At 43.7% G+C, this 18,906-nt stretch overlaps 1 protein-coding gene and 2 pseudogenes across 2 annotated transcripts; all 3 read left to right on the top strand.

Annotated features, from left to right (window-relative positions):
* Positions 1-3,055: 3,055 nt before the first annotated feature.
* Positions 3,056-7,451, top strand: LOC125519521 (DNA (cytosine-5)-methyltransferase CMT1-like; annotated as a pseudogene). Its single transcript, XR_015610177.1, has 15 exons — positions 3,056-3,176; positions 3,336-3,471; positions 3,518-3,623; positions 4,319-4,426; positions 4,714-4,848; positions 4,948-5,047; positions 5,317-5,486; positions 5,590-5,655; positions 5,746-5,982; positions 6,122-6,181; positions 6,254-6,320; positions 6,392-6,721; positions 6,794-6,862; positions 6,965-7,051; positions 7,146-7,451. The product of XR_015610177.1 is annotated as a DNA (cytosine-5)-methyltransferase CMT1-like (transcript).
* Positions 7,452-9,528: 2,077 nt separating this feature from the next.
* Positions 9,529-13,763, top strand: LOC125519663 (uncharacterized). The gene is made up of 6 exons (XM_087534203.1): positions 9,529-9,677; positions 10,457-10,803; positions 11,694-11,814; positions 11,912-11,955; positions 13,244-13,402; positions 13,515-13,763. Exons 1-6 carry the CDS (start codon positions 9,529-9,531, stop codon positions 13,652-13,654), a joined length of 960 nt encoding a protein of 319 aa, XP_087390329.1. The 3' UTR covers positions 13,655-13,763.
* Positions 13,764-14,759: 996 nt separating this feature from the next.
* Positions 14,760-16,550, top strand: LOC147962479 (protein FAR1-RELATED SEQUENCE 5-like; annotated as a pseudogene).
* Positions 16,551-18,906: the final 2,356 nt, after the last annotated feature.

Below are 18,906 nucleotides of genomic sequence, written 5' to 3'. Positions count from 1 at the left end.
CTTAGATGCGTCCTTTTAGGCAATCCAACAAATAAGTAGAAATGCAGTGCAAAGGCTACCCCTTCTCAAATGTCTGGATGATTTTAAGCCTGTACAGACCATGTCATCACGAGATGATATATCAAACTTGAAAGGCACTGTCAAGCGTCAATATCATACTAATGTAGTCATATTTCAGTTACCTCCGCTCTTAAATTTAGTTTACAAGTACCCAGGGAACCGAACAATAATTAACCAAAGCAATACAAACTTTCGTACTAGAGTCAAGTACTAACTCTAGGAACAAAAATGCAGCAACAATAGATTGCCTATTATAAGCTTATTAACCTAACTGTAAATGGACGTCCAAGATGCAAAGCGTTATTGTCTTAACCTTCCACAATCGAAAAGATTGTTGGCAGTTGCATAGTGGTAGCTGTATATTGTGAATCCTTCATACCTCTCGTGCTCTCAATTTCAATCTTTTTTGAACGCTTTACTAACAAATATGGTCCTGTAGGGCAGAGTATCAACTCCCAAACCTTATTGTGGGAGCTATTACAAAAGAAAGACTGTGTGGCGCATTTGATAACGGGATCACTGCTGAAAAGGTAATCCTCTTAAGCACACATTTCTACTTGATTTCCAGATGAAAAACGAACCCAAGGTGTATGCGATGTTGAGAGTTTGACGATGAGGGTTAGGTCGGGTGCTTTTATGGCTTGTTGTGCACACCAAGGGCTCGGGGAAGGCTCTTTGTTGGGGAGCTCCTGTTCAGCGCTTCAGGAGCCAGGAAAGCTCTGTGGCGCCCACGAACCGGCGTTGGTGAGCTAGCCCATGTACTAGTTCACATTTGAGGGAAAAAAGAGAAAAAAAATCACAAATAAAAGAAAAAGAAACTCGTGAATTCATAAAAATTCAAGGATTTCAAAAAATATTGCATGAACTTGAAAAAAAGTTCTTCAATTTTTTAAAAGATCATTGAATTTGAAAAAAAAAGGTCATAAATTTTGATTTTTTATCGATTTTTTAAAAAAATTATTGAATCTGAAAAAAGTTCAATGATTTTGAAATTTTTCACCGATTTTGGAAAAAAAAGTTCATTGATTTTGCAGAATTTCTGTAAAAATCATCGATTTTAAATAAAGATCATTGATTCTGAATGAAGTTGGTCAATTCTATAAACAGTTTACGAAATTGAAAAGGGTCTGTCTAGAACTCAGTCTCAGACAAGTGAGGTCAGCGTAGTTGTTTTGCTATAAACGGCATGGCTAGATGCTACAACCGACGATGAAAAATGTTGCGACGGTTTTGCAAGCAATGACAATTGATGTAGCAACCGGCGTGATTAAAATGCTACAACCGTCAATGTCGTATGTTACAACCAGTGAGACGATGTGCTACAATCGATGAGGGGCAATATGCTACAACCAACAAGATGGATGCTGCAATTGGTAGGAAAAAAAGTTGCAAACGTTGAGACTGATTTTTAGCAAGCCCGAATTGAAAAAGTTCTTCGCTTTTCTTTAAGAAAAATACCGATTTTGGAAAACGTTCACGAAGAAATTTAAGTTAAGAAAAAAGAAAAGGAAAAAAATAGCTAAACGGGCAGGCCCAGCTTGGAGGGCTTCAAGTGCCCGTTTGCAAAATGCACAGTAACATGTGCCTCAAGCACCAAATAGGATCCGCCTCATTGTTGGTCGCACCAGGTGTTTGGGGTAAGGCTCTTTTGTTGGGCTGTTTTGGCTAAATGCATTATGGGCACCAACGAAAAATTACTAGCGTAGGCAGGCCGAACTACTCTCAGTCTCAGGCTAAAAACTTGAAACCTGAGCACATACATACATACTCCGGGTTGGAAATGAAAGCCCGAGTATGAAGCCCGGTCTGACCCATGATTTTGGGCTGGATGCCTGGCCGGTCTGCCCATGCCGCATGCCGCATGGATTGCAGGAGGCTTTGTTCATTTCATCCTTTGCTGGGGAGGGACAATCAATGCAACGCAAATCATTGGTGGCGAACGTCCACAAACTAAAGAAGTTTTCGCCCTCTCCCTCCGCCCGCGTTTTCGGAATTCGAAATTGAAATCACGCACGGTACAACATACCCCCTCCGTTCCAAAATAGATGACTCAACTTTCTACTAGCTTTGTACTAAAGTTAGTATAAAGTTGAGTCATCTATTTTGAAACGGAGCGTACGCGCGCAGGCGCAACAGAGAGGAGGGCAAAAGCCAGGCAAGGCAAGCACTTAAAGTTGGGGATGAGGACAAGCTTGTGGCGTTTTTCGTGGAAACGGCAATACCGCCTGGCAGCATCAGCATGTGAGGAGAGGAGGATCAGCGTCAGCGGGGGAGGATTAATCAACGCAACGCAATCATCGGTGGGGAAGGCAACGCAGCGTTTTCGAAATTCAAAATTCAAAAACTGAAACCACGCACGGGCACGGCACCTACGTACCTCTTATCTTTCCCCGTAGCGCGCGCAAGCGCAGCAGCAGGAAGGAGGAAGGAGGAGGAGAGGCAAGGCAAAGTGAGTTAAAGGCAGAAGAGGAGGAGAAAGTGTTGGCGTTTTTCCTCGAAACGGTCAGGCAGCGTCAGCATGTGAGGAGCGAGGGTGAGGCCACCACCAGCTCGCGCCGCCGCCCTCTTCCAGACCGAGGCTGCGCTACAGACAGCCGGACGCCGACGCGGACGAACGCCAGACGTCTTCGGGCGCCAAGCGCCGGCACGGGGCCGCGGGGAAGCCTCCCGGTGGAACAGGCGGCAAGGCGGCGGCCAGACCCAGGGGGCACAAGACCAGGCCCAGCGCACCGATGCCGGCCGTTGTGGGGGACGCGCCCGGCGCCATGATCGCCAACGAGACGTGCGCGCTCGCGCCCTCCGCGGCGTCCCAGCCGACGATGCCGCAGCGGTCCAGAGCGGCCGACGACGACGCGCTCCGACGGCGCCTGCGCGGACCGGCGCGGCGAGGCCCCCTCCTGCCCCTAAGCGAGAGGCCACGGAGGACAAGCCCAAGGCGCCGGCCGCGATCGAACGCGACGACATGTACTGCGCCGAGGAGCCGGACGCGGAGGCCATGAGAATGCTGGAAGAGGAGGTGCCCGAACCGGAGCCCGTCCCCGCGCTCGGAGCGGGCGCGTGGTGGAAGAGGGTGGCCTGGCCCAGCAAGGAGAGGCCAGGCGGCGGTGGCCGCACAGGTACAGCAAAACCAAGGTACGTGTGTCGTCGGTCAGTCTCTGTCTCTGTCTCAGTCTCAGACTCTCAGCACTTAGATCGGTGGTACGCATATTAATTATGTTCCTTCCTGCATCGGAAGTGAGTCTGACTGAAGAAAATCCTTCAACTTTCTGCTGCAGGGTTCTCACCATTCGCGCACTACGGGGTATGCATCTCTGAATCGATTCTCATCATTCCCTCTGCTCACCCGGTTGTAATCATGTCAAAGACTCAAAGGGAGGGAGCTCATTCATTTGCGCTGCCTGCTTTCAAAATGTACTCTATATGTAAACCTGAACTGGACTTCATTCCATATGTACAGCAGCTTTGCATATTGGGAAGGGGAGCAGATCAGTGCCCGGTGCCACTACACTTCTGCTTCTGTCGACAATGTCATATTCAATCTCAATGACGATGTCTTCATCAAGGTCAACCATTAGTTGCTACTGCATCCGAAGAATGAGTGATTGCTTAGTTCGTAGTATGCTTTATTTCGGTGCATTATTGCTTTTTAATTGATCGACTGCCATTATTTCTGGATGCTAAGTTGATAACTGATGAAATGCTCTGCTCCTTCTTGTTTCTGGCATGCTGTTAACTTCCAGAACTTCAATTTGGAGATATTATTGTACTATATGTATACTGAAAGTTTGCATGTAAACTAGTTAAATCATGTTCGATGATGAAGATTAAAGACGTACCTAAATCAATTTCTGGATTTAATGATTGATGATTGTCGAGGTCCTAGGTTCCTTCTATTTTAATTGATTGCCATTAATTTCTTAGCTAGAGGGTTAATTCCTACAGTATTGGACATATACAGCACATGCGCCATTTCCGTTATGCTAACTCTTGAAATGCTCTGCTCCCTGTTATTTCTGGAATGCTGATGCTGCTAACTGCCAAACATTCAGTTTGGAGGTATTGTTGCATATATAATAATTAAATTATGTCCAATGCTGGAAATAAAAACGTATGGAGATGATTAATTCAGCAGCACATGTTGCCTTTTTTTTGTCACGCAAACTGTTGAATGTGGTGCTGCTTTCTGTTTCTGGCATGCTGTTAACCTTCAGACATCCACCAAGTTTGCTAATTATGTTGTTATTTTGAGTGGCTGCAGGCTGGTCCCGATGAAGAGAGTTACATTGGCCGTATTACAGAGTTTTTTCAAGGTAGAGATGACAGATCATACTTCACATGCCGTTGGTTTTTCCTTGCGGCGGATACGGTATGTATTATGAAGGTGTTTTCCTTTTTAAAAGGCAATTGAGCACGTGCCTAAGACAAATGCATTGCACAATAGAATGCAACTTGCATAATATTTTTAACTTTTCTTTTAGCTGTTGCATTTTCAACCTTGCACAACATTTTTATCCTGAATTTCTGGCTTTTCTTTCCTTGGAGTGAATTAACAGGATAAAAATAATGCATTGTTTCAGAAATAAAGCCCACAACGTACTAACTAACAGTCATATTACTCCACGCACGCACTGAGTTCATCAGTTTAACTTGCAGGTCATCTCACCGAAGCTGCTTAAGGTCCATGATCATCAACATAATGATAGGCGTGTTTTCCTTTCAGAGGAAAAGAATGACAACATGATTGAGTCAATAATTTGTAAACTGAACATAATTTATGTTGCCCCAAATGTAAGTGATTTTTTCTTTCAAGTTAAAGTAGGCTTATTACATACTACTTGTCAGGTTTGTGTTGATCTTTTATATTTCTGTTTTGTCAAACAACTACAGGAGATACCACAGGCAAAAGATCGGTTAATATCAAATTCTGATTACTATTATGATATGTCTTACTCGGTGGCATGTTCCACATTTGCAAATTTGCCAGCAGGTAATAATTTATAGGTGTATTTTGTTTCTGTTGGAATCTTCACATGTCTTGCTCGGTGATGCCTGTAGGCAACTTATTTAATTAAACAACACAGTGGACTTGGATAGTATATTGTTGTGATACTGAACTGTCTTACACTATAATGGTACATATCTGTACTGATTTTAATACATCTCAGAGGTACATTTCACAAACTAAAATGCATTCATCAACAATTGCACTACCATGATATTTCTTGTCATGTTTATTGATGAGTTATTTTGTTGTAGAAAATGATGATGCAGAAGACAGTGATGCAACTTCAAATATATCTTGTGAAGAGGGGAAACCAGTGGCTGATCTTGTGACATACAGTATGCTCGATCTATATTCAGGGTGTGGGGCTATGTCAACAGGGCTCTGCCTTGGTGCAGAATTGGCTGGCATAAAACTAGAAACTGTATGTGTTGTGATTTGTACGTCGTAGCGCTGTAGCTTTTTTCGAAAAGGCGTAGCACTGTAGCTGACCCTATAATTGACAGTGTTAAGGTTCTCTTGTGCAGAAATGGGCTGTGGACATGAACTCACATGCTTGTGAGAGCCTAAAGCATAACCACCCTTCAACACAGGTAGTTAAAATTGGCAAAGTGCCACTGATTGCATTCCCTTTTTCATCAACCAGAGATATTGACTTGTACGCCTTTCCCCTCTAACTGTAGGTACGAAATGAGAAGGCTGAAGATTTCCTATCCCTCCTTCAACAGTGGAATGCACTCTGTAAGAAATATGTCATCCACGGCAGCAATTCTTTGGGCTCTGATCTAGCTCAGGCATCAAACGATGATGGAAATGATGAAAACGAATCTCTACCAAAGGATGTATTTGAGGTAGAGAGGCTTGTTGATATATGCTATGGCGATCCAAATAAGACTGGAAAAAATGGCTTATGGTTTAAGGTACTGCAGACTTGATTACATATCTGTTCAATTCCTTTAGATTTCAGAGTTACTTATGTTCCTGTCTGTATTATTCTACGCTTGCTACCATGGACATGAGTATATGATTTTTGTCTAAAGAGAAGGATTATTTAAATAGGTTCGGTGGAAAAAAATATGATGCTAGTCAAGATACATGGGAGCCAATTGATGGTCTGAGGTTGGCATCTTTTTTATTACATTTGTCTCTTTAATTTTCATCAGTGGTTTCTCATCCTTGTTTGCATTTCAGCTATTCCTATGAGTGCATTAAAGAATTTGTTCAGAGTGGATATAGGGATTCCATTCTGCCTTTGCCTGTAAGATTATATCCCTCCTTGTTCCATTTGTGCTAGTTTTATTGTGGCATCTAATTGTGTATATTCCGAAGGGCTCTGTGGATCTTATTTGTGGGGGTCCTCCCTGCCAAGGCGTTAGTGGATTCAACAGATTCAGAAAGCCTGATGATCCGCTGACGGATGAAAAGAACAAGCAATTGGTTGTCTTTATGGATATTGTGAAATATCTGCGACCTAAATATGTTCTTATGGAGAACGTTGTAGACATCTTGAAATTTGCAGATGGGTTCCTCGGCCACTATGCATTGAGTCGCCTTGTCTCTATGAACTACCAGGCCAGGCTTGGGATGATGGTTGCGGGTTGTTATGGGCTGCCGCAGTTTAGGATGAGGGCATTTATCTGGGGAGCTCTTCCTTCCATGGTTTGTGTCCTTTCTGTGCTCATTTTTACCTTGTGACACTACTGCCATATGAAGGTACATCTGGCTATGTAGGTTCTTCCGAAATTCCCACTTCCCACCCATGATGTTATTAAGCGAGGACTAGTGCCAAATGCATTTTTGGTACGAAAATACATCACAGGCCACTATGTTATTTACCATCATTTCTCTCGAACACTATAATGATTGTTACTTTATCTTACTAAAATGATGTTCTGTCCTCAGCGGTGTCTCGTTGCTTATGAGGAAACAGCAAATAAATACTTGAAAAAAGCTCTTGTCCTCGAAGATGCAATATCTGATTTACAGGAGGTTGGCAATGATTGTTTTCCTCCCATATTCATTTACTTCTGGAACGCTGCTTGAACTTTTGTGATGTTTGTATGAATTGTATTGTTTTCTACAGGTTCAAAACAATCAGCCTAATGATGTCATGGAGTATGGCAGTGACCCCAAAACAGAGTTCCAACGCTATATCCGGCTTAGCAGTAAAGGTGTGACCAGGGAGTTAATGTCAGCAAGCAGTCCCGTTGGGTCATATACCTGCGCAAGGAGCTGCCCATACATTGTCATCTGTTATGAAACACTCACCTGTCCAATTCTTCAAACATTTGTCAACGTTTGTAAATTCATAATTAAGTTCAGTTATTCCCCCGTTGTGTACCTGTCTATTCCTTCAAGTTCAGATACTGAGATGGATGATTCTGAATAAACACCTATCATAATGAGTTATGTCTGTATGTTAACAAATGTCTTCTGTGTTTGTTTTCCTTCAAGAACTCGCTATCTGATGATTCTGTAGTATATCAGAGTAAGTATATATTTTTCACTTTTTGTGTTTTTTTCGTGTAGTGCGATATGATTTCAGAAGTTTCTAGGTACACAGCAGGTTGCAATATATATATTTTTCCACTTTAGGTGATATTTTTTCAGTGTAGTGTTGGATACGTTTCTGATGTTTAATTTGGTACACAGCAGGTTGCATATCTTGATGCTACTTGTGAAGGGACAACCTGAATCTTGCAAGTTCAGGTTTCAGCCTACTTGTCTGAAGATGACACCCCCCCTGCACACGAAGACCCAACACTGGCTGCTACAGTAAGTTACAACCACCCTTTTCTTATAATGTGTCTTTTTCTGTACAGTTTTGGTTTGTCAATCAATACTAGCATACTCTTCTTTGCTATAAACGGTTGCGTTGGCAATTTTCATGAGCCTATAATAAAATTTGTAATCCTGATTGGTAACAGAATCAGTGTGATGGAAACATAGTAAGTAAAAAATGGCCCTCTATATATGATTTTCTACATATATTGTGACTCAATATCCGATGATTCTGTAGCGTATCAGAATAAATACATAGTTTCCACTGAGATGTTGATTTGTTCACGTGCTTGAACAAAATTTCAGAAATTTCAGGCACACAATAGGCTGCAGCTCTTAATGCTACTTCTCATTCTCAAGGACCACCTCAATCTATTTCACTGAAGTGTGAAATATTTCTTGCCTCGCTGAAGGCACCTGTACTGTGGAGAAGGTATAAAAAATTATTTGTGTAAGAATATATACCGCTCTACCCAAGATAATCATTTCTTCAGTCATGGATATATATACCGGAGCTTCCTTCGAAAGAGAATCATCATCCTTGGTGTCTTCACCTTTAGGTAGCAAGTAGCAACTCGTTACAGTGGCACATAGCGGAGGAGGCATCAGGCTGTCGCCCGGTGAGGCCGTGCCACTGAATATGTTCACGAGCCTGTAATAGAACTGTAATATTACTTTGAAATGAAATCAGTGAGATTCATCAAGATGGAGCCTTACTGTGTCTGTCTGTATGCTAACAGCTGTGCTCTTCAAGCTACTCCTACCAGTCTTGCCAGTTCAGGTTTCAGCCCGCTCTTCTGAAGATGACACTTCCCTGGACATCAAATCCATCGTCCGGTCACATAGTACATGAAGTAAAATATATATAAGATTCCATATAATTGAAAATGTAAAACCAATTTCGTTGTATGTTTGAACTGCTTCCTTTTACATTTGTTCGTTTAACACGGATGTGCAGCCGCCCTTATAGCTCCTATCACTGCATCTTTTTCTGTCAGTTTTGGCAGCTCTGAACTTGTGTGTTACTGGAATTTGAGTTGGAGCCCTGATTGCAGTCTGCATGTTTAGCAGCTACCTCCTACCTGATTGCCAAACTTGATGGACATGGAGGTGAATATATCTATCTTTTCATAACAATTCAAACTTTTGATATAATCGTGCCAAGTAAAAAAGGTTATTACAGGCTGAAACATGGAAATCGAGTGGTTGCTTCTGTATGTAAACGTTAAGGCCACACATTCTGCAACCATTATTTTCAGAATCATTCAGAACATGTAGGCGGCCGTGTGCGTGCACGGTGATCAATTTACAACTGGATGTGAAATCTTGCTTGTTTCCTCGAAGGCACATGTACCGAAAGCATATACTTTTTTTTTGCTCTTTGTCTGATCAATATTTTCCTCCGACATGGTCACATGGGCTTCCCTGCACCACCACCTCCAAGTGCCTCGTGCGCGAGGTTTCAATCCTCTCCTACATCCGCCTGAAGGTGGCCATGCACCGCACCTTCTGTTTTCATCCGCGACGCCATCAACACCCACCGTGGCTCTCTGACATTCGCCGTCTCGTCATCAAGCCGTGGCCCACGCTGCCCACCTTTCCCAACGCCAAGGAGCACTACCGCATCACCTGCCGCAACCTAATCCACACGAGGGCAACACCCTCTTCTTCGAGCTCATGGAGTGATGGAGAACGCAGACAACCGCTCCACCACTCTCTTCGAGGACATGGCTGAAATGAAGCCATCGACTTTTCTGATGAACTCTGGCATTCAGAGGTCGAACCGTGCGGAGTACTTCTTCTCCCACCTCGGCGATTTCTGCACGGCCGACCGGTACTGTTTCGATGGTGACCACACGTCCACACCATCGCCTACATGCTGGTCATGGTGGCTTGTGGCTCCACACCCTCCAGGAATTTGCATCCGGGTATTCTTGTGTATTCATTTTGCCAAAATCATTGCTGTTTTTCAAAAATTGTCACTGTTTTGTAAAGATCACCGGTATTCACGTGAAGACCCAAGAATACCCCTAGCGCCGCCCCGGCACACCCCCTCCTGGCTTGGCTACGCAGCTGCCTGGCAACGCCATTGTTGTTATCAAGCTCAAGCAGCGTGACTATCGCGCCCAATTCTCCTTCTCCACGGATGAAGACGATGAGTCGAGTGACAGGTGGTGGTTCGCCTATAACTCTATAACCTAGGTTGCTGAGATTAGCGTGCTAGTTGCTTCCATGGCAAATCCGTTTCAGCGTGTTTTTTGGCAGGAAAATTGCCGTGCTTGCAGACTAAAATTACTGATCATGCATTACCATCCTCGCAAAAGGAGTTAGTATATGGAGTTGAGTGAGCGAACCCATGTGCATCACGAAAGCACTCTAGCAGCACACGATAGGCTATGGCCGGGGAAATTCCCACAGCGGACAACACACGCCTGAATGCCTAGGGCGTAGGACATCCTGTACGCCTAGGCCAATGAACCCTTCCTTTTTGCCACGGGCTTCTAGCCCACAACCCCACAGCATCAACTCTTTAGCCCTCCACGTAGCTGGAGTCACAAGCGCGCGCTGCCACGCTCGGCGGTATATAAGCTGCTGCTACTGCTGGTCGTCCAGCAAGGTGGTACTAATAAGCATCAGAGTGAACAGCGGTCCGATCCCAGCCTCTGAAGCAGCTGCGCCCTGCACGGACGAGCCGCAGCCGCCCCCCTCCGGCTCTCCCCAGTCCCCACACCGGCGGGAGCACTCCCGGCCGCCGCTCGCCATGTCCCTCTCCGGAACCCGGCTCTGCTTCCCGCTCCCCAGTGCCCACTCCGGTGTGAATTGGAGCCGCTCCCCTGCCTGGCTGCCTCCGTGCCTCACCCCGGCGCTGGCGTGCTTGTCTCCCGTGCGCCGAGCTGCCGAGCCGGTCCAGAAGCCGCCACGCCACGCCGTCTGCTCCCGTCGCTTCCTGCTTCTACAAGGTTTTCTCTGTTATGCACTTATATACTTCATTATGTTCTAATTGGAGTAGCCACTGGGCACTAGCTCTGCATGCATGTATGATGTATCCATGTACGGATCCCATCCGAGCTCAGTCAAATTGATCCAATTGGATGTGTCATGTGTTGTGTGTGTCAAACAAGCAACTCAATATATGTATCAATTGGATGTGTCCTGTTTGCTGCGTCTTAGTCAAATAGGAGGTAGCACTGCTTAATTTATGTCCATTGTTTGTCTATATGATGCTAATATATGTATTGTAATTTTGCGCATTTGGAATATGTTTTCTGAACTACAGTCTTGTGAGACTTGATTGAGCTATTTATTTTATTCTTTTGCCAGATATTGCTTGACACTTGGATTAGGTAGAATTTTTTTTTTTGCATGCGCACCCATCATTAGTAATAAGAATACTTATCTGGCCAACTGTTGATTCACGTCACACTCTTGCCTGAAAGAGGAGCTGTCCAAACATTGTCATTCATTATGGAACACCTTATTTGTCCATCTCTTCGAACATTTGTCAACATTTGCAACATGTAAATAAGTTCAGTTATTTTGCCATTGTCTATTTCCTTAAGTTCATATACTGAGAGAAAACGAATGGTTCTGATCAATACTACTTCCTCCGATTCAAAATAAGTGTCGCAACTTTGAACTATGGTTAGGAGGGAGTAGCATACTGTTCTTTTCCTGCAATCTATATTTTTCCTTCATTCTATTAATCCTGTTGGTTTTTCTGTCTTTATGTTAAAAATTGTGCTTTCTTTGTTTTTCTTACAGAACTCACTATCTGATGATTCTGTAGTACTATATCAAAAAGGTGTGAATATATTTATTTTCACTGAGAGTCTGACATGGTGACTTTCAGAGGTCTTAGGCACACAACAGGCTGCAGCTCTTGACTCTACTTCTCAAGTACCACCTCAACCTATTTCACTGAAGTGTGAGATATTGCTTGTCTCGCTGAAGGCAGCTGTACTGTGCAGAAGGTATAAATCTTCCTCTTTGTGTGAGAAATATTTTGTAATGGAAGTGTTCATGTCCAAAACTTGACATTTTATATGGTCCGTACCTACACTCCTACAGGTGTAAATTCTACAAACCCCTACCCATTGGATTTCGAGCTCTGGGTATGTACACAGTTGTTTATCAATCTGTTTCACTCAAGCGTGAAATCTTGCTTGTTTCCTCCAAGGCATATGTACATAAAGCATAATTTTTTTTCTCTTTCCGTGATCAATATTTTCCTCCGACATGGGCTTGGCCTCCAATGCCCTTGTTGGTGCCTCCCAAGTGTCGACACCGTCATCTTTCATCCGCGACGCCATCCACAGTTCCACACCCACCGTGGCTCTCCGACATTCGTTGTCTCGTCATCAAGCTGTGGTGCCACGTTGCTCATCTTCCTCATGCTACCTTGTCACCGTCCACAACTCAATCCACAACAAGGGCAACACCCTCTTCTTTGAGCATCTGAAGCATGCAGACAACCGCTCCATCGCTCTCTTCAAGGACATGGCAGAAATCGAGGCCATTGACTTCCCTGATGAACTCTGGCATACTCCATGCCGTGCCAGCCCGTGTGCCTAGCCTCCAAGCCGAGGCACGACCCTTGGCGTTCCGGGCCTGGCCAGTCTATCACTGCCCGCCCAGCAAGCAGAGAAAGAAAACATATTTATGTCCCCCCCTATAGCCAGTAATCCTCGTGACAGCTTTCCAGAACTCAATCGAAACAAGGCAACTAAAAAAATATGGTGACAGGATTCAGATTCTGAACAAAAAACACAGGTAGTATCAGGAGCATTCTGTCTCTTGCACAGGTTATCCCTAGTCAATATTTTGTTGTTGACCAACAGCCACAGAAAAATATGATTCCTGGCAGGAATTTTAGACAGCAGGGGCATTGCTAGGGAGAACTCCTCTGAAATTAACAATTTTATTAAAAGATTTGACAGTTAAACACCAATAGAATTAAGATTGCAAAGTAGAGAGTCATCCACATCAGAAAATTGAATGGAATTAGCTATTTCAAAAAGCTTAAACCATAGTATAAGAAGCTCCTCAGAAACATCTCCTAAATGTAATTTTAAGATCAGTACCATCCCAAACTCTATCTCGATAAAGAAGAGGCATGATTCTGGACCATGGTACGCCGTTGGATTGCCCAGCCTTCTGCATGTGGATCCGTGTACCATTTGAATTAAAAAAACGATTAAGGCCCAAACAGCCCGAGGCCTCATTAGTCTCTTTGATTGCACCGATTAGCTGGCACACCCCTAGGCCTGCGGAGGCTAGTTTTTTTTTTCTTCGTAATGATGGATGGCACACCTATCTAAACGCTTTAGCACTTGAGCCAATGCCCAATGAATAAAAAAGCAATCCTCTGCTCATTCATCTGTGATACTGTTCATCTTCCAGACCCGCTACATATTGCGGATAAGGAGCCCATTTTGCGCCACAACTCCTTTGCTTGCAGCATGAGAGCTCCATCCATGGCTAGCGAAGAAGCCACCTCTTTAGACCATCAGCACATGGCCGTGCTCTCACTCGCGTTGGCATGGATGCGCTCTCTAACAGGTATTTACCCTGTTCAGCAGCTATCAAAAAGATGCCGTCTCATGTTTGATTTGCATACTTATCTTTTTCCCTTGAAAAAATGACTCAAGCACCTGCGCCCCCCTCCTTGCAGATCAAACAAAGGCGGCACCGAGCTATCAGATTGTTCTAATCCTGGCTGTGGTGTTGTTGACTCAATCACAACGAATCCAGAGTTCTCAGAACTGCAATCTGGAAGATCGGCACCGAAGTGGAAAAAGTAGTACATTTTGATTTATTTTCTACTGGGATTGTTTAACTATTGTTAGAAGTAATTTTTCTGTGCTGTACGATGGTGATAATGGCATACTATCTGAACTGTCAAGTGTCATTTTGTTGTTAATTAGTCTTGTTCGATAGTTACAGCGAAGTTTTCATTAACGTGAACCATCAGCTAAACTCCAGGTTTTGTGTGTAGATTTTTTTTAAGAAATGGAGGAGGACTCCGATCTCTGCATCTGGACGATGCATGCATCTACTTTATTAATTATTCATACAAGACCTTACAAAATCATACAACAGTAAGACTAAAGCCACCGTCTAGGCAACATCTGTCGCTACTCCTATCCAATTGATGTAGGGATGCTGATATTCTGGGCGTAATACCAAACAGACCTCGCAGCCAAACCTAACATCTAAGACTTGAGGTCCCAACCAGGACGCCTGCCGGGTATGGGACACCCACCAGTCCGGCGCACTACTCAATCAGGACGCCTATCGGGTATGAGGCCGCCGCAGCCACCTGCCACCAATCCATCTTGAGTGATGTAATGTTGCATCTACCTTGCCCGGTTTAGCTGTCGTCGATGCCACCACGACGCCAAACAACGCCATCATCCTGCGCTCGTCCATCATCACACGCTCAGGATAACCAGGTTTTGTGTGTAGATACCAGGTAGTTTTTTTTATGAGTACTATCTTTAGACTGTATTTGCCGCCGTAAAACTTCATCAATTTTTGCAGGTACAACAATATGTTCTTGGCAAAAACATATCACTATAAAAGCCAAAATGTAATTTACTTATTTGTTCACTAAAAGTAAAGGTTTAGCACAGTCTTTTAAGCACAATATGCCAAAAAATCATGTTTATAAAAATATTTAGCAGAGTCTTTTAAGTACACTGTGCAAAAAGGTCATGTTTTAATACTCCACGGTTGTTTTGTTTCTCTACATTTTTGCTGGACGAATACGTTAGTCTAAACTTCGGTTTAATACTCTATAACGGTTTTGCCAAAATATGTAGTAAACGGGAAGCGTTCGAAGGACTGGACTACAGAATTGCCCCTTCGGTAAAAAGTCGGTTCCAGAAGTGTGTGGAATGCGCTGCTTTTAGGGGCGATGCAGGTTCCAAGTGTTGGGACAATTTTTGATTCAAAGGATGAAGCTTACGATTTCTACAACATGTTCTCTTGGGAGGGTGGCTTTGGTATTCGCTATGGAAAGAGTAGCACTAATAGCAAAAATTACAGAACAATGCAGGACATCGTTTGCCAGTGTGCGATATGCATCATTTTAAACTTAATTGTTTGTATGGTCTCGGTCGGTTTAGTGGTTCATACTTTTTTTCTGCCTATGACTCCGTCTCTTTACCATTATCACAGGGCAAAGAAGAAAGGCCCAACACAACAACATGTCGCACTCGTTGTGAAGCTCGTATAAGACTACATCGAACTGACGACCATGGATGGTATGTGACCGTTTTCATTAACAAGCACAATCACCCACTATCTGTGAAGTGTGGCGAGAAAAAACAGTAGAAATCACATAGCGTCATAAGTCCTTTAGCAAAGGATTTTATTCGTAACCTCAGGGAGAACAACATCAGGTTTGACCAGATATACAACATATTATGGTCAGGTCTTGGTTCTTCTCTAGGCGTGCCTTTTAGGAAGTAGACATTGAGAACACTGTGCGCAAGCATAGCTCATGATTCTATCGCCGATGATATGGACAAAACCACTAGTATACTTCAGGATATGAGTGCCAAAGATCCGGACTTCAAAGTTTGCGTGCAAGTAGACGGTGAAAGCAGGGTGAAAATAGTAATATGGTGTAATGGTAAAAACCGGCTAGATTATGCACATTTTGGTGAGGTGGTTACTTTCGACCACTTACAGGACCAACCTATATAACATGCCATTTGGGCTTTTTGTTGGTGTGAATAACGATTTCCAGTCTATTATTTTTGGTGGCGTCCTCATGGTTGATGAAAAGACTCCTACATTTGAGTGGGCATTCAGAAAATTTATTGACTTGATGGATGGGAAACATCCTACTACTATATTGACAGGTCAGATTATAAAAGTTTTCTTCATACATTGTTGTAGGTTATCAGGTTCTACATATGCTATTATATGTTCACCTTAGTTTGATCAATTTTCTTTTGTACTCCTACAGATCAATGCAAAGCTATGCAAAATGCTTTACGGACTACAATGCCCCACACCCGTCATAGGTGGTGCAGATGGCATGTGTTAAATGTGTTGAAAGAGAAAATTGGACGTCTGTACAGCAAACACTCTGTCTTCAAGAAGAAATTCCACGCGATAGTAAATGAAGAGACGGATGTAGAATCATTTGAGCGGAGGTGGCATCAATTGATTAAAAAAAATACAAACTTCAAGGAAACAAGTACCTTCGCAGGATTTTCAAATGGAGGGACATGTGGGCAATGCCATACTTCATGGGCATATTCTGTGCCGGAATGACCAGCACGCAACGGAGCGAGAGTGCGAATCATCTCCTGAAAAAGTTCATCAGCAGATCATCCCCAATGGACTTGTTTGTTAAGCAGTACAACAAATTGCTTGAATCTAGGAGCCAGGCAGAAGACGAGGCAAACTATGTCAGCAAGCAGGTATAAAAGAAATGCATGCATTAATAACCCAGCTACTCTATGATATTATTTTATTTTATCTCACGCATTTATATATTTGTTCCACTGAATAATAGACATGAAGACGGCTTGTAATTGGCGCTACTATCGAGATAGATGCAGCGGCTGTGTACACGAAGGCCTTGTACGAAAAAATTTCACATGAACCTTTTAGATCAGGCTCTTTTGATGCACGCCGTTCCAACCCTGGACATGTCTACAAGGTCAAGTTGTCGCCGCAACTAGCCGTCTGATTATGACAAAAAAAATATTCACTGTCAAAGTGGAAGACGGTGGGGATTTTGTCACATGTAATTGTGGATTTTTTGATCATGTCGGATTGTTGTGCTGCCATTCATTAAGGGCATGCACATATTTTCATTATGGTCCTATGACATGCGTCTTAATCTACTACATTAATGATTGCACATCTGTCTCACAAATTTATTTTGTCAGGTCTTGGTTCAGAACAATATTGGCAAGATTCCACCAAGGAATATAGTCAAATGATGGACTTTATGGGCAAGGGAATCAAGGCCACTGCACCTGGCAAACGAGGGTGAAATGGGGGAGCTGTCTTCTCAAATTACGTATAGAAGAAATTCTATATGTTGCTGCTATGGACCTTATCAAGGAGGCAGAGTCCGGGTTTGAGTCATTCCAAACGGCGTTCGCAGCTATATGCAAGGCAAAAGAAAAAATTGCAAGTAAGAAGGCTTCAGATATGCTTATTGATAATATCGCCGAACAAGCAAATTCTGTCCGACATACCATAACTGATTTTGGGTCAGAAACCCAACTGCTTCCTCCACAACGTGTGCTGTCTAAAGGACGACCTAGCTCCCTTTGTCCAAAGAGTCGTATGGATTACATTGTGGCTAAGAAAGCTAAAAAACACTACGAGGGCGGCCCATGCCATGCTCATGAAGATACTACTGGCGCAATGCCACCCCCTCCATCCAGAAGAAGGATTGTGAAGTGTAGCCTATGCAAAATTCCAGGGCACAGAAAGGGTAAATTGCACTGCTAGGGGAGTCTGACTGCAAATGTTCAGATCAGCCAGGAATTGAGACATCTTCTGTGGTCATGCAAGTTTATGTTCAGTGTCACTACATTTTACGTGTAGCGTCTGGTTTTGTTCATGATTTGCTAGTGTGCTTGGTGTACTATGTTTTGTACTGTGTTTTATTTTTATATGAATATGTATGTTCATGGATTTTGCTCTCTTTTTTTGTGCCTCCATGCATGATGAAATTTCTTTTCTAACTTATATTGAGCATCCCTAAATTTTTGGTTTTATCTTGACCATTCAGGAAGACAGGATAGGTTTTCACCCCAGCCAACATTCAACGCCACTGAATGCCACACCCACGCCGCCCACATTCCATGGTCATCTGGCAGCACCGAATTCACGGATTTTGCCCATGAGCATCGCGCTACCACCACTAGGGTCGTCCCGGCAACAAAGACCTTGACACCATCTCATCCGAGACCCGCCGCTATTCCAACCAAAAAGGAGAGTGGAAAGGCCCCGTCTTTCGCACCCCTGGGCAGTACCCAACACAAATACCCGATAGGGCGGCCCAAAAGCTGGCCTCCATCGACCAGTCCTGTTGCACCCAGTGCGAGACTAGTTTGGCCCTACTACCCGGGCTAGGGATGGCAATGGGTATCCATTACCCGCGTACCCTGTGGGTAAAAACCCTATTACACTAGTAGAAAAACCCCCATTCATCCCGGTTGATAAGGGCCTTTTGTCCCGGTTTGTGAACTGGGATTAAAGGGTCGTTACTAATGCCCTAACCCTTTAGTCCCGGTTCTTACACGAACCGGGACAGATGGGCCTCCACGTGGCCGATGCGCCGAGCCCAGGCAGGAGGCACGTGGTCCCGGTTGGTGGCACCAACTGGGACCAATAGGCATCCACGCGTCAGCATTTCAGGGGCTGGGGGTTTTGTTTTTTTAAGGGGGGGGGGGGGGTTGGGGGTTTTGGGGGTTTAATTTAGGTGTTTCATATATTGTGTTAGCTAGCTAATTAATAGAGAAAAGTGTCCTCTCTTATGTCCGTGCTTTTTACGACGCTATATATACATATATATAGAGAGGACTAGACACGCTAGCTAGTAAGCAAATAACGGAAACAGAACATCGTCATGAACATATGTATACAAAGAGAAGTGATATCGACCACCTCTCCTTCTCCGAGACATTGGTCGAACAACAAGTTCTCGTATATCTATCCGACACTACCGGCTACATATATACAATAATTATCTCTTACAATATAATCTCCTAATTATATATGAACACAGGGTCCACATAGTATTCTCCGTCTTCAGCGATCACGTGGTCAAGGAAGAATGCCGCCAATTCCTCTTGAATTGCTCGCATACGATCTGGAGCTAGGAGTTCATCCCGCATCCGAAACATCTAATTTGAACAAGAGAGTCAATATATATATATATATATATATGAATAAATGAAACTCAACACAAATGATGGTAATAAAATAAAATTGTGAATATTATTGCCTACGCACTTCATATTGTTCGTCAGAGTACCCTCGTTCACAGATCGTGTGACGGATGGACTCGCAAACGTAGTATCCAC

This window comes from Triticum urartu, chromosome 7A (assembly GCF_056163025.1).
Source record: "Triticum urartu cultivar PI428250 chromosome 7A, HENAU_Tu73, whole genome shotgun sequence".
Classification (NCBI taxonomy): domain Eukaryota; kingdom Viridiplantae; phylum Streptophyta; class Magnoliopsida; order Poales; family Poaceae; genus Triticum; species Triticum urartu.
This window is presented reverse-complemented; position numbering and strand designations above follow the sequence as displayed.